The following is a 12,683-nucleotide window of genomic DNA, read 5'->3' on the forward strand; positions in this document are numbered from 1 at the left end:
TTAACGTCATTAACACAAACAAAAACAAAGATTTGAAAATACCCTGACTGTACATTTTAGTTTCTATAAATAGTAGGAATTCAGAAAACAATTACATACCGCGTCAGGAATATCACGCTTTCTACTGGCCCTTTAAAGAATAGAGAAAGCTATTTCGTAAGTGAAAGACTTAAAGAGTAAAACGGAAACGATGTCTGGGACTGCTCCCTTGGATAGTTACCTGTTTGGTCAGATGTTTTTACGAAAAATAACACGTTTCTTCAGAAATCCAAGCTATTAATTGAGGTTTTTACCCACTGTATGGCAGTCACACCACAATAAAATAAAAGCTTTACACTTGATTTTGGAACATTTCCGTGAGGGTTTGATGGCATTCAGCCCAAAGAGCTTTAGAGATGTTGGACTTGATCTTTACAACCATTACTCTAGGTTATCCCAGAGCTACTTCACTCCAGAGAACACAAATTCACTGCCCCATAGATCAGTGCTAGGAGTGCTTTATATACACTTGGCATTGGGCTGCTAGCGTAGCCTTGTTATATTTGGCTTATTCTGCTTTAGCCAGCTAGCAACTAAACAAAGACATTTTTAAACATGCACATTCTGCAAGGGTCTGCGGGGTTGTCATATTGTGGGGAACAATTGGGACGATTGTAAGAACATATGTCAGACAGTGGCCTTAATATATAAAACACCAGATGCTGATGTCATATTTTATCTTTTTTTTAAATAGTTATCCTATAATGAACCACGATCCTTTGCAGGCCTCTACATTCAAAGTGCTTGTAAAAAGCTCTTCAGCGGCTTCTCTTAAATTCAGTGTAATATTCTGAAATTTAATCTTTATAACTTTCTCTGTGGTCCATTACTGTACTATAAGGAGTAGCCCTGTGTAGGTTTACCTCAGATGTTTGCTAATGTGTTTTGATTCTTTATTACAGCAGGGATTCCTCTAAACCCAAATTAATGTGATTATTTATGTAGATTACAATATTTTATTTAGGATTTAAAGGGGGCTTATAACTATAATTCAGTCTGAGAGCCACGGTAGGCCTAAAATTGCAATTAGCCAAAACATTATAACATTTACATTTACAAATAATATTTAAATATTTTCTCTGGCCGTTTTAAAATTAACACACAGGACTCTTTATGTATTCATATTAAAGAACAATAATTTATGTTTGAATATTGGGAAAAAAATTATGTGGTGAACTATTTTTTTTAGCAACGACTTGATTCCTTGCTAAACGACCGCGCATCGATTGCTCTGGGTTTGATTCTGAGTACTTGCTCCTGATCGAGCTCTCAGGATTGAGTGTAAATGCCTGTAATACTGTGATGGCGCTGGGGTTTGACTTTCTTTAAAGGGTTTCTGCTCGAGTTGTGGAGATTTATCGCCGGTAAGACCCCAATATTTTTCTATTTTCATCACAGCGACTGTTCTAGTATATCCGACTACGCTCTGTGTTGTTCCGGGGCGGTAAAACCGCTCGTTAGCGGTAGCTACAACCAGTCAGAGTGAACAGACTGCAGCAGAAATAAAACACCGAGAATTTCAATATATTTTCCTCATGTTGGTTGTATTTTGTTTATTCCGAAGCTAAACAGACTGTCCTATGGTCAACGAAGCTGACTGGACTGTGAACACTTGTATTTTTGATTTATGTTCGATTTTGTGCAATTTTCTTTATGAAATGTAATTATATACAACGTAGCTGCACACGAGCCATGTACAATACCCAGCCATGACTACACAGGGGTACATCTCTATAGCTTTGGGCTGTGGAGCAGTGGAACAATGTTCCTTGAAATACTGGAGCTCCATCCAGTGCCTGCACCTAAGGGAACGCCTTAAATTGCTGGGATGTAATGGTTGCAGCTTATTTTACAGTTCTAACTGTATAATAATCCGGGTTTGTGGTAATAACACGTTGTATTTATATCAGGGACATGACCCAAACACAGGATGGTTCTGCTGAAATGATGGGGTTTCAGTGTAAAATACTCTTGTTTCAAAATGATTAAGTTTAAAGAAATATAAAATAACCTCAGTAACTTAATTCATTAAAATGACTTAAATAACAACAAAATATTCCCAATTGTAATCAGTAAGAAACATATTAATTTAAAAAGCATAATTGTGATAAGCAAATTTAGCATAATGGTGTGTTCTCCCTGTGTCTGTGTGGGTTTCCTCCGGGTGACTGTCTGTGAGGAGTGTGGTGTGTTCTCCCTGTGTCTGTGTGGGTTTCCTCTGGGTCACTGTCTGTGAGGAGTGTGGTGTGTTCTCCCTGTGTCCGCATGGGTTTCCTCCGAGTGACTGTCTGTGAGGAGTGTGGTGTGTTCTCTCTGTGTCTGCGTGGGTTTCCTCCGAGTGACTGTCTGTGAGGAGTGTGGTGTGTTCTCCCTGTGTCTGCGTGGGTTTCCTCCGAGTGACTGTCTGTGAGGAGTGTGGTGTGTTCTCCCTGTGTCTGCGTGGGTTTCCTCCGGGTGACTGTCTGTGAGGAGTGTGGTGTGTTCTCCCTGTGTCTGCGTGGGTTTCCTCCGGGTGACTGTCTGTGAGGAGTGTGGTGTGTTCTCCCTGTGTCTGCGTGGGTTTCCTCCGGGTGATTGTCTGTGAGGAGTGTGGTGTGTTCTCCCTGTGTCTGCGTGGGTTTCCTCCGGGTGACTGTCTGTGAGGAGTGTGGTGTGTTCTCCCTGTGTCTGCGTGGGTTTCCTCCGGGTGACTGTCTGTGAGGAGTGTGGTGTGTTCTCCCTGTGTCTGCGTGGGTTTCCTCCGGGTGACTGTCTGTGAGGAGTGTGGTGTGTTCTCCCTGTGTCTGCGTGGGTTTCCTCCGGGTGACTGTCTGTGAGGAGTGTGGTGTGTTCTCCCTGTGTCTGCGTGGGTTTCCTCCGGGTGACTGTCTGTGAGGAGTGTGGTGTGTTCTCCCTGTGTCTGCGTGGGTTTCCTCCGGGTGCTCCGGTTTCCTCCCACAGTCCAAAAACACACGTTGGTAGGTGGATTGGCGACTCAAAAGTGTCCGTAGGTGTGAGTGTGTGAGTGAATGTGTGAGTGTGTGTTGCCCTGTGAAGGACTGGCGCCTCCTCCAGGGTGTATTCCCGCCTTGCGCCCAATGATTCCAGGTAGGCTCTGGACCCACCGCGACCCTGAACTGGATAAGGGTTACAGATAATGAATGAATGAATGAATGAAATTTAGTTCAATGACAGATTTATACCGTTAATTTCTGTTAGTAGTTTGATCAGAGGAGGATGGGTCCCCCTTTTTAGTCCTTCACAAACCTGAACATCTTTATTGGAGTGTGTTATGTCGTAGTAAACAGGTACAGCTGGTTATCTGTACTACAGGGCTGCGTTTGTTTTACCCCTCTCTTCTCTCTCCCTTCGACGCAGACACTGAGCGAACATGGGCCGCCGTTCTTCAGACAGCGAGGACGACAGCCGCGGCCGGAGAAAGAAGAAGCACCGCCGGCGTTCCTCGTCCTCCTCGTCCAGCTCGTCAGGGAGCAGAGTGACCAGCCGCAGTAAACACTCCAGCAAGAGAACACGCTCGCGCTCCAGAGACCGGGATCGAGACAGGGACAGGGACAGAGACAGGAGGTATGGTGTGAAAGCTGACGGCTTGCGCAGGCAGTTGTGGTGCTTCTGATTGGTCAGTTAGAGGCTCAGTGTTCTGGAAAGAAATGTGACAAATGTGAAATGTGCTTTAATTGTCATTGCACAGAAGTACAGCCAAATTTGGACTCTACCTTTAAAACATCTGTGGCTGTCAAAAGGAAACACACACACACACACACAAGTGATTGGGGCAGTGAACATACACACACCAAGGGCAGAAGCCTGTTTATCTGTGGCTTTTATAATGTTCATATCGATATCAGAATTATATTGATCAAAATAAAGAACTATATCGTGATATAAATGTTGACCATATCGTTCAGCCCTAGTCCAAAGCAAAATATGGAAGGGGCCGCTGACCATGGTCCAGATTAAAAGAAGTGGTCTTGGTCTGGGTCAAACTGAGCCACGATTCGGTTCGTGGTTCTGTGTGTAAACACTTTTTTTGAATGGGCCAGGCTTTCAGACCAATTACAGAAAGTTGAGGGACAACTTTGATCCCACTGCGTTACTTTTGCTTCATCCCAAACTACACACTAGCACCCCTAGTGTATAACACACACTACAACATTATCAGAAGGGCACTGGTGTATTCATATATATATATATATGTCCAGTATTGAACTGAGGGCACTAGGAACTGTTACGAGTTTTCAAGTATACACACGCACCCCCACAGCGCTCTCTCACACACACACACACACACTCCTCACAGTCGTTTAGGGCCAGCTGTCTCAGTTTCAATTATTCATGCCGTTTGGTCAGTGTGCATTATACGTGATGGGAAATCGTTGCAACCTCAGTGACTGCATCTGTCCGGAGCAGGGAGGGACGGATCAGGGAATGTGAGGCTTGGAACGGAATGACATGGTGGGATTGAATGTTTCTGGTGGTCTCTGTAATCTGCTACACATTTGGGGACGTGTTGAAGGACTCAGAGGACTATGTAAAACACACTGATAATAAGATTATACAGGAACACACGTAAACGATACCTGCTCCCATGTCCATTCCTGTGTATATGAATGCATTTATGGATGCGCTCCGAGCCAATGGGATGCAGAGCTGCAGCCTTAGAGTACTGTCCGATGCTGATCTGATATTTGTGTGTTTGGGTGAGATTCTATTCTTATGTTCTTTAGGGAAGTACTGATCTGATGTCAAAGATTTCAAAGGCATTGAGTTTTACTGATCAGTGTCAGATTTAGGGCGGCACGGTGTCGCAGCAGGTTGTGGGTTCGGGTCCCGCTCTGGGTGACTGTCTGTGAGGAGTGTGGTGTGTTCTCTCTGTGTCTGTGTGGGTTTCCTCCGGGTGACTGTCTGTGAGGAGTGTGGTGTGTTCTCCAAGTGTCTGCGTGGTTTTCCTCCGGGTGACTGTCTGTGAGGAGTGTGGTGTGTTCTCTCTGTGTCTGCGTGGGTTTCCTCCGGGTGACTGTCTGTGAGGAGTGTGGTGTGTTCTCTCTGTGTCTGCGTGGGTTTCCTCCGGGTGACTGTCTGTGAGGAGTGTGGTGTGTTCTCTCTGTGTCTGCGTGGTTTTCCTCCGGGTGACTGTCTGTGAGGAGTGTGGTGTGTTCTCTCTGTGTCTGCGTGGGTTTCCTCCGGGTGACTGTCTGTGAGGAGTGTGGTGTGTTCTCTCTGTGTCTGCGTGGGTTTCCTCCGGGTGACTGTCTGTGAGGAGTGTGGTGTGTTCTCTCTGTGTCTGCGTGGGTTTCCTCCGGGTGACTGTCTGTGAGGAGTGTGGTGTGTTCTCTCTGTGTCTGCGTGGGTTTCCTCCGGGTGACTGTCTGTGAGGAGTGTGGTGTGTTCTCTCTGTGTCAGCGTGGGTTTCCTCCGGGGACCACTGCGACCCTGAACTGGACAAGGGTTACAGACAATGAATGAATAAATGAGTATCAGATTTATTGAGCACAAACCTACGGCCAGTCCTTTTTGTTTTGTGTCAGAGAATGAAAACAGAGTAACAGAGCTGTTTTAATTTGGAATTTATATATAGAGAGAGAGACAGAAAGAAAGACAGACAGACCTTGTTGCAAATTTGTTTTGATGGTTCAGCGTTTGTTTGTGTCATTTGTGTTGGTTTTGTTTTGGTTTGCTTTTTGTCTTCCGTCTGTTTTCCCCGACTCCCGATGGAGCAGCCGCAGTTCTCTTAGCTTTAAGCGTCAAAGATGGGGTAGAGACTAAAATCTGAAAGCGAGGATGGGCTCAGAAGAACAGAAAGGACTTTTAATAATGAATATTACTCAAACTGTCTGAGAGTGAGGTGCATTTAAATGCTCCTGCACAGCCCCCCACACGCCAGCCCCCCTGTACGAGCAGGCCGTCAGAGCAGCCCTTTGAGCTGCCGGTTTGAAAACAGAATGAAGCTGCTCGCTGGCGGAGGAGGAGCTGTCTCTGCCGCTTTCCCGCCGACACTGTGATGCGCTCTCTGGGACGGGCCGTCCAACTCGCCAGCCTCTGGCGCTGGAGCCCATGGTGCGAGAGGTGGTGGTGGTGGTGGTGGGGAGGTTGGGGAGGCCAGGAGCGGGTGTTTAATCAGGCAAATAAACTAAACTAAATTGTGATAGTTTTCCCTTTAAAAAACACTTTTATTTATTCATAGGCGCAGGGGGAGCCAGGCCTGTCCGGGTTTAGCTTGGTGTTTGAGAAGCGGCTAAAGGAAGACAGACAGAGCGAGAGAGAGAGAGAGAGAGAGAGAGAGAGAGAGAGAGGGAGGATGAGTGAGTGAGTGAGTGAGGGAGAGGAGTAGTTCATTAGCTGTAATAATGGAGAGTAATGGAGTGTAGAGGGGTGGGGGGGTTCTGGTCTGTGAGGGTGAGGTCAGCCTTTCTAAACGTGGTGTGGTGAGTCATTTCTGCAGAGAGTTCAAGAGCTTGACCTCTGTCCGGCTGCTCCGATTATCTCTCATCATCCAGAGGCTTTCCCTGCTGTTTGTGTTTGTTGTTTACGCACAAAATGTCCAAACTATTTGCGCAAAAAGCCCTGATGTGTCTGTCACAGCCTCGTGTGAAGTGTTTACCCCTGAGCTACAGAAGCCTGCTGCTATTTGTTATAATAACAATCCTGATTTTACTGTACTTTCCTGTAGATTCACATTTATTATATTAATTTCTCAGAGAGAATATCAGAGAACCCGTGAACGATGTTAAAGCAGCATGTAGTATTCTCTCCTTAGATTTTATAGCTTCAAAATCATTGTTGGGAGAAAAAAGCCACAGTCATTGCTACACCGGGCTCAGCACTGCAGAAACTGCACTGTGTAACATCTAAAGGAGGCTAGTTTTACCCACTCCACAACATGGTTTATTTCATGGTGATGTGTATGAATATTTTAAGACGTTCATGATGTTTCTCCAGACGGAAGCATCGCTCCAGCAGCAGCTCTTCCAGAGGTTCCAGTCACAGGAGGCGGAGCCGCAGTGCGGACAAGGGGCGGAGCCACAGATCCCGGCGGTCTCGTTCCCGCAGCCGTAGAAGGTAAAGGCAAATTTTCTCACCAACCTCTGAGAGACGGGAGGGTCTGGACAGAAACAAAACGATAAACATAAGCACTGCTGTTCTGACAGAATGTAATACACCACAGGAAATGTAGGGGGCGATGTGACTTCAGTTGCTGCACTGCAGCATAAACTGTACATATTTGTAGGGGCTGGTTGAAACTTTTATGTTTGCCTATGTTTTGTTTTTGTGCACATTTTGGCCAGCATCAGACACAGGGAGAACACACCACACTCCTCACAGACAGTCACCCGTAGAAACCCACGCAGACACAGGGAGAACACACCACACTCCTCACAGACAGTCACCCGGAGGAAACCCACGCAGACACAGGGAGAACACACCACACTCCTCACAGACAGTCACCCGGAGGAAACCCACGCAGACACAGGGAGAACACACCACACTCCTCACAGACAGTCACCCGAAGAAACCCACGCAGACACAGGGAGAACACACCACACTCCTCACAGACAGTCACCCTGAGGAAACCCACGCAGACACAGGGAGAACACACCACACTCCTCACAGACAGTCACCCGAAGAAACCCACGCAGACACAGAGAGAACACACCACACTCCTCACAGACAGTCACCCGGAGGAAACCCACGCAGACACAGAGAGAACACACCACACTCCTCACAGACAGTCACCCTGAGGAAACCCACGCAGACACAGGGAGAACACACCACACTCCTCACAGACAGTCACCCGGAGGAAACCCACGCAGACACAGGGAGAACACACCACACTCCTCACAGACAGTCACCCGAAGAAACCCACGCAGACACAGAGAGAACACACCACACTCCTCACAGACAGTCACCCGAAGAAACCCACGCAGACACAGGGAGAACACACCACACTCCTCACAGACAGTCACCCTGAGGAAACCCACGCAGACACAGGGAGAACACACCACACTCCTCACAGACAGTCACCCGAAGAAACCCACGCAGACACAGAGAGAACACACCACACTCCTCACAGACAGTCACCCGAAGAAACCCACGCAGACACAGAGAGAACACACCACAATCCTCACAGACAGTCACCCGGAGGAAACCCACGCAGACACAGGGAGAACACACCACACTCCTCACAGACAGTCACCCGGAGGAAACCCACGGAGACACAGGGAGAACACACCACACTCCTCACAGACAGTCACCCGAAGAAACCCACGCAGACACATGGAGAACACACCACACTCCTCACAGACAGTCACCCGGAGGAAACCCACACAGACACAGAGAGAACACACCACACTCCTCGCAGACAGTCACCAGGAGGAAACCCACGCAGACACAGGGAGAACACAGCACACTCCTCACAGACAGTCACCCGGAGGAAACCCACGCAGACACAGGGAGAACACACCACACTCCTCACAGACAGTCACCCGAAGAAACCCACGCAGACACAGGGAGAACACATCACACTCCTCACAGACAGTCACCCGGAGGAAACCCACGCAGACACAGGGAGAACACACCACACTCCTCACAGACAGTCACCCGAAGAAACCCACGTGGACACAGGGAGAACACACCACACTCCTCACAGACAGTCACCAGGAGGAAACCCACACAGACACAGGGAGAACACACCACACTCCTCACAGGGTTGTCTGTTAATCTGAGAGAGTCTGAATGGTGAAATGTATGTGTGTGTGTGTGAAATTGTCTGCGGGTGGCTGTGTGAGTGAGTGAGTGAGTGACTGGGTAAGTGTGTGATGCACCGTGATGGACTGGGACTCTGTCCAGCGTTGTGTTCCTTCTGCCGTGACCCGTTCAGGATGAAGCAGTTTTAAATAATGAATGAATGAATGACCAGCTTTGATTAACCGGATGATCAGGTTCTGTATATATTTTTATTTTCCTCTTGAACAGCGGCAGGGGTTAGCGGGACAGACTCGTGTTGTGGGGCCAGAGTGAGATTTATTTAACTGAAAAGTCAATATGTTTACAAATACAGTCTCACATTTGGATGTTTAATGAAGACGACGATAAAAAAGACAAGAGAAAATGAAAGTCGGAGGCCGCACCATGTGGGAAAGCGCACTTCCGTCTCCCCAGTTGTCCTCATTTAGACGTCTGCAGACTGCTGGCTTAGCTAATTAGCCTGTGACAGCCTGCCATTAAAGCCATGCTCTGCTGTTTTTTTGTGTTCTTCTTTTCGAGGCGCTCTCACTCTCGCCAGCTGCTTGTCCTCTGCACACACTCGCTCGCAACAAATGCAGCGTTATCAGTGTAGGTTATGATTATTATTTATTTGTCTCTATTAATTAAGCGGGGGCCTGAGCACCCTCGGGTCAAAGCGCGCTGTCTGTCCTTGTGCCCCCTTCAGAGCCGGGAAGAATAAGGCGCCACTTAGGCTGATTAATTAATGCAATTGAAACATAATTATCCGTTCGCCGTTTATTGAGATGTTTGTTTTTTTCTAATTCGTGTGCGCAAACACTCGCTCACTCAGGAAGGCCGTCCGTGGGCATCGAGCACGATGAGCCCATTTCATTAACATTGCAAATGTAAGTAAATGAAGCCGTGAAGAACGCGGCGGTTAAATCCTTCGCAGCGGTCGGGAGGCTGGAGTAATTTATTCACGTTAAAGCCGCTGTTTACTGGTGCGCGGCTGCAGGAGATGGAGGAGAAATTTCAATCACAAAGGAAAGAGGGTCCGTATCGTCATTAGCCTCCCACTGATGAAGAGGGCTAATAGGAGCTTTATCCAGAATGCACAGTGGCTTTTCTGTTATTGATAGTTTTTGTATAGACTTAAGTGACAACGGTAAGTGGAACGGTGACTACGTGACATTGCAATACAAATAAAGCTTAGATCAGGTGTTTAAACTGTGTTTAAGGCTTAAGCCTAGTCCTGTACCATCCTGTGAGCTGAATAACTCGTATTAAAGTAACACCAGGTAGTATTTTTACCTTAAAAGTGCAGCTTTAAAGTAATTGTTTTTCTACACTGGGCTGCAATAGGTAGAATAGAGCCTCTGTTGTTGCTACTCCAGACTCAGCACTGCAGAAACTGCGCTATGGAACTTACAGTGGAGGGTAGGAAAGCCATGCATTTAAAAATATGCAAGACTGCCATTGCTTTCCAAACCAGCATCAGTTCAGAGGATAAGTATCCATAGCTGTAATAAGATCAGCTCCATGCAGACGTCTGACGTCAAGTGCAGAGACTTTAGAATAGCCCCGCCTCCTCGTCTGAGTCACAGCGGTGGACTCGGGGGTTACGTGAGAGCGCAAAGTTGACGTTGAACGCAGCAAAAGACAGACAAAACAGAACCGAGAAGAAAGAGAACAGAGCGAAAACGGCTAAAAACCAGAGCTCCTCGCTCCTCACTGCTGTGCGCTCGGGGTCGGGGTGAACAGCGAGCGGCTCGTTATCATTTAAAGGAACAGGTGCTGAAAGCGGTGATTAAGAACCAGTGTTCTACTATGGAGAGGTAAATCGAAACGAGTAAAGGAATTAGTAATAAGTATTTGGACTAAAGATAAAGGACGTATGGTTTCAGACTTTTCTCCACGACGCTCCTGCACTTTGTGGCCCCTGTATTTTAAAGAGCTCGGTATTGATACGACTCTAAAGTGTGGTGGAAGTTTTCCGGAGGCGCGGTTGTTGCGGGGCTGCGGTGAGTGGAACAGGTTGCCCCGCTCCGGGCAGCTATCTGTCACTGTCGTGTTAAAAGGGTTTGGGTCGAGTTATGGAGTTGGGAACGAGGCACACTGATAAATCAGGGGTGGATTGAGTGGACAGCTCTCCGTGATTGATATACTGACAGAATATGAGCAAGCGCCATGCGAGATCTAGAATATGAGAGTGGGATGAGAGAGTGAGGTGGGGGGTGGTGGTGTGATGAAAACTACCCGAGGAGTGGATATTATTCAGAGGAATAAGAATAATAACCGCAGCACGGGAATATTGCAGGAGTGAAGATTAGGGCAGTTTGGGAACAGATATTAGTTTTAGCGTCCCTTATGTGTAAAAGAAAAAAGGATAGAATAATAAATAAATAAAGAAACATACAACTGAAATTAGAATAATGCTCCATTATGGGCTTCTGTTGTTGTTGTTGTTGTTTTTTTTCTTTCTTTCTTTCTTTCTTCCCACCCCCCCATATCAGAAAATGAGATAAGCCAAACGGATACCCACGGAGACTCACCGTCTCTCTCCCCCTGAACATGTACGACAGACAAGAGTAGCTGATAACCCATTAGACATTAATGTTTATTCCCTTTGATCAGAGCAGGCAGTTCGTGAGGCTGCTCGCTGCTGAGAAGGAGCTGTTGCTCAATGAGTCTAACATTCTCTCTGTGTGTACAGAGCTTCTCCCGCCGTTCCACAAAGCTACACAAAGCTAAAATCAAATATGTTATGATGCAGATGCCATATTTTAGTGCAGTTAATTGACTTCGAATGGTGCTTTTCCACTGCGTGGTGCCTTCTGCATGGGCTTCTCTGATTTTCCATCAGGTAAATTTGGTCCTGGTTCCTGGAAACGGGTTGTTTATTATGGCGCTTTTCCACTGCCTCTACTGGCCTCGGCACGGCTCTTTTCGCTTTTCCACTGGCCAAATCTAGTCCCTGGTCCTCAGAACTGGGTAGGTTTTCAGTCCCAGCTCACTCTGGGTTCCATCCGTGCTGAGTAGGTACTAAATGGTGAGGTGTAAACCCTGCAGAGCACTGATTGGCCAGGGACTAGATTTGGCCAGTGGAAAAGCGAAAAGAGCCGTGCCGAGCCCAGTCTCACCAGGAAATGCAGAGCTCATTCAAATCCAGCACAAATTCGCTGCTTGTAAAATCTCTAAAGTTACGGCAGCTTTCACGTTTATTTTTATCGGATTTCACAACGGCAGCTCGCGACTTTACCTCGAGGTGTTTTGAAGAGGTTTATAGGCTCCTTGGGCCAGTGGCCGGCGAAATCTCCAGTGACAGTCGAAGGCGCGACAAGTAAGTACTGGGGCGCGGAACCGTGTTCAGTCCAAAAATCAACAACATGTGAATACACGACGATTAAACAGCGCCTCACTTTACCGCCGGCGTTGATGTGGTTTTCACGGGGGGGGGGGGGGGGGGGTGCCCTGCCAGTGGAAAAGCGACAAGCTTTAAGTGAGCGGAGCCGTGTAGAGCCGGACCCATGTGATGGAAAAGCGTCATTAGTCTCTGCTCTCTCGTGTTTCCAAGCGAGCCGACTAGGGACTAAACCGTGAAGTGTAAACCTGGCAGAGCATTGATTGGTCAGAGACAATAACAACACACGAATACACGATGAATAAACCAAAGCGCCCTGTTCCTGTTAGAGACGGGGTTTGAGACGACATCGGATACATTCCGGGGCGGGGGAGGGAAGCTCTGGGAGTGGAAAACCATCCAGGGACCAAACAGATTACAGTCCAGTAGAATCCGTACCCTGTTTTGGAAAAGCACTGCTAATCAAGGCTCTCAGAGAGGGGAAGGTTTGAAGATATTGGGGATTTTAAAAAGACAGACAAACAAACAGAAAACTACTCCACGTTGAAACCAGTGTAAACTATTTTTAAAAAAGGAAACG

General features: G+C 47.2%; 1 protein-coding gene across 1 annotated transcript in view; it reads left to right on the forward strand.

Moving 5' to 3' along the window:
• Positions 1-1,283: 1,283 nt before the first annotated feature.
• LOC136677687 (serine/Arginine-related protein 53-like) overlaps positions 1,284-12,683 on the forward strand; it is a 35,131-nt gene continuing 23,731 nt past the window's right edge. The window contains exons 1-3 of the mRNA XM_066655281.1: positions 1,284-1,403; positions 3,397-3,603; positions 6,976-7,095. Coding sequence (XP_066511378.1) covers positions 3,410-3,603; positions 6,976-7,095 — 314 coding nt within the window. The 5' untranslated portion in view covers positions 1,284-1,403; positions 3,397-3,409. The remainder of the gene's footprint in view (positions 1,404-3,396; positions 3,604-6,975; positions 7,096-12,683) is intronic.

This window comes from Hoplias malabaricus, chromosome Y, assembly GCF_029633855.1.
Source record: "Hoplias malabaricus isolate fHopMal1 chromosome Y, fHopMal1.hap1, whole genome shotgun sequence".
Taxonomy (NCBI): Eukaryota; Metazoa; Chordata; class Actinopteri; order Characiformes; family Erythrinidae; genus Hoplias; species Hoplias malabaricus.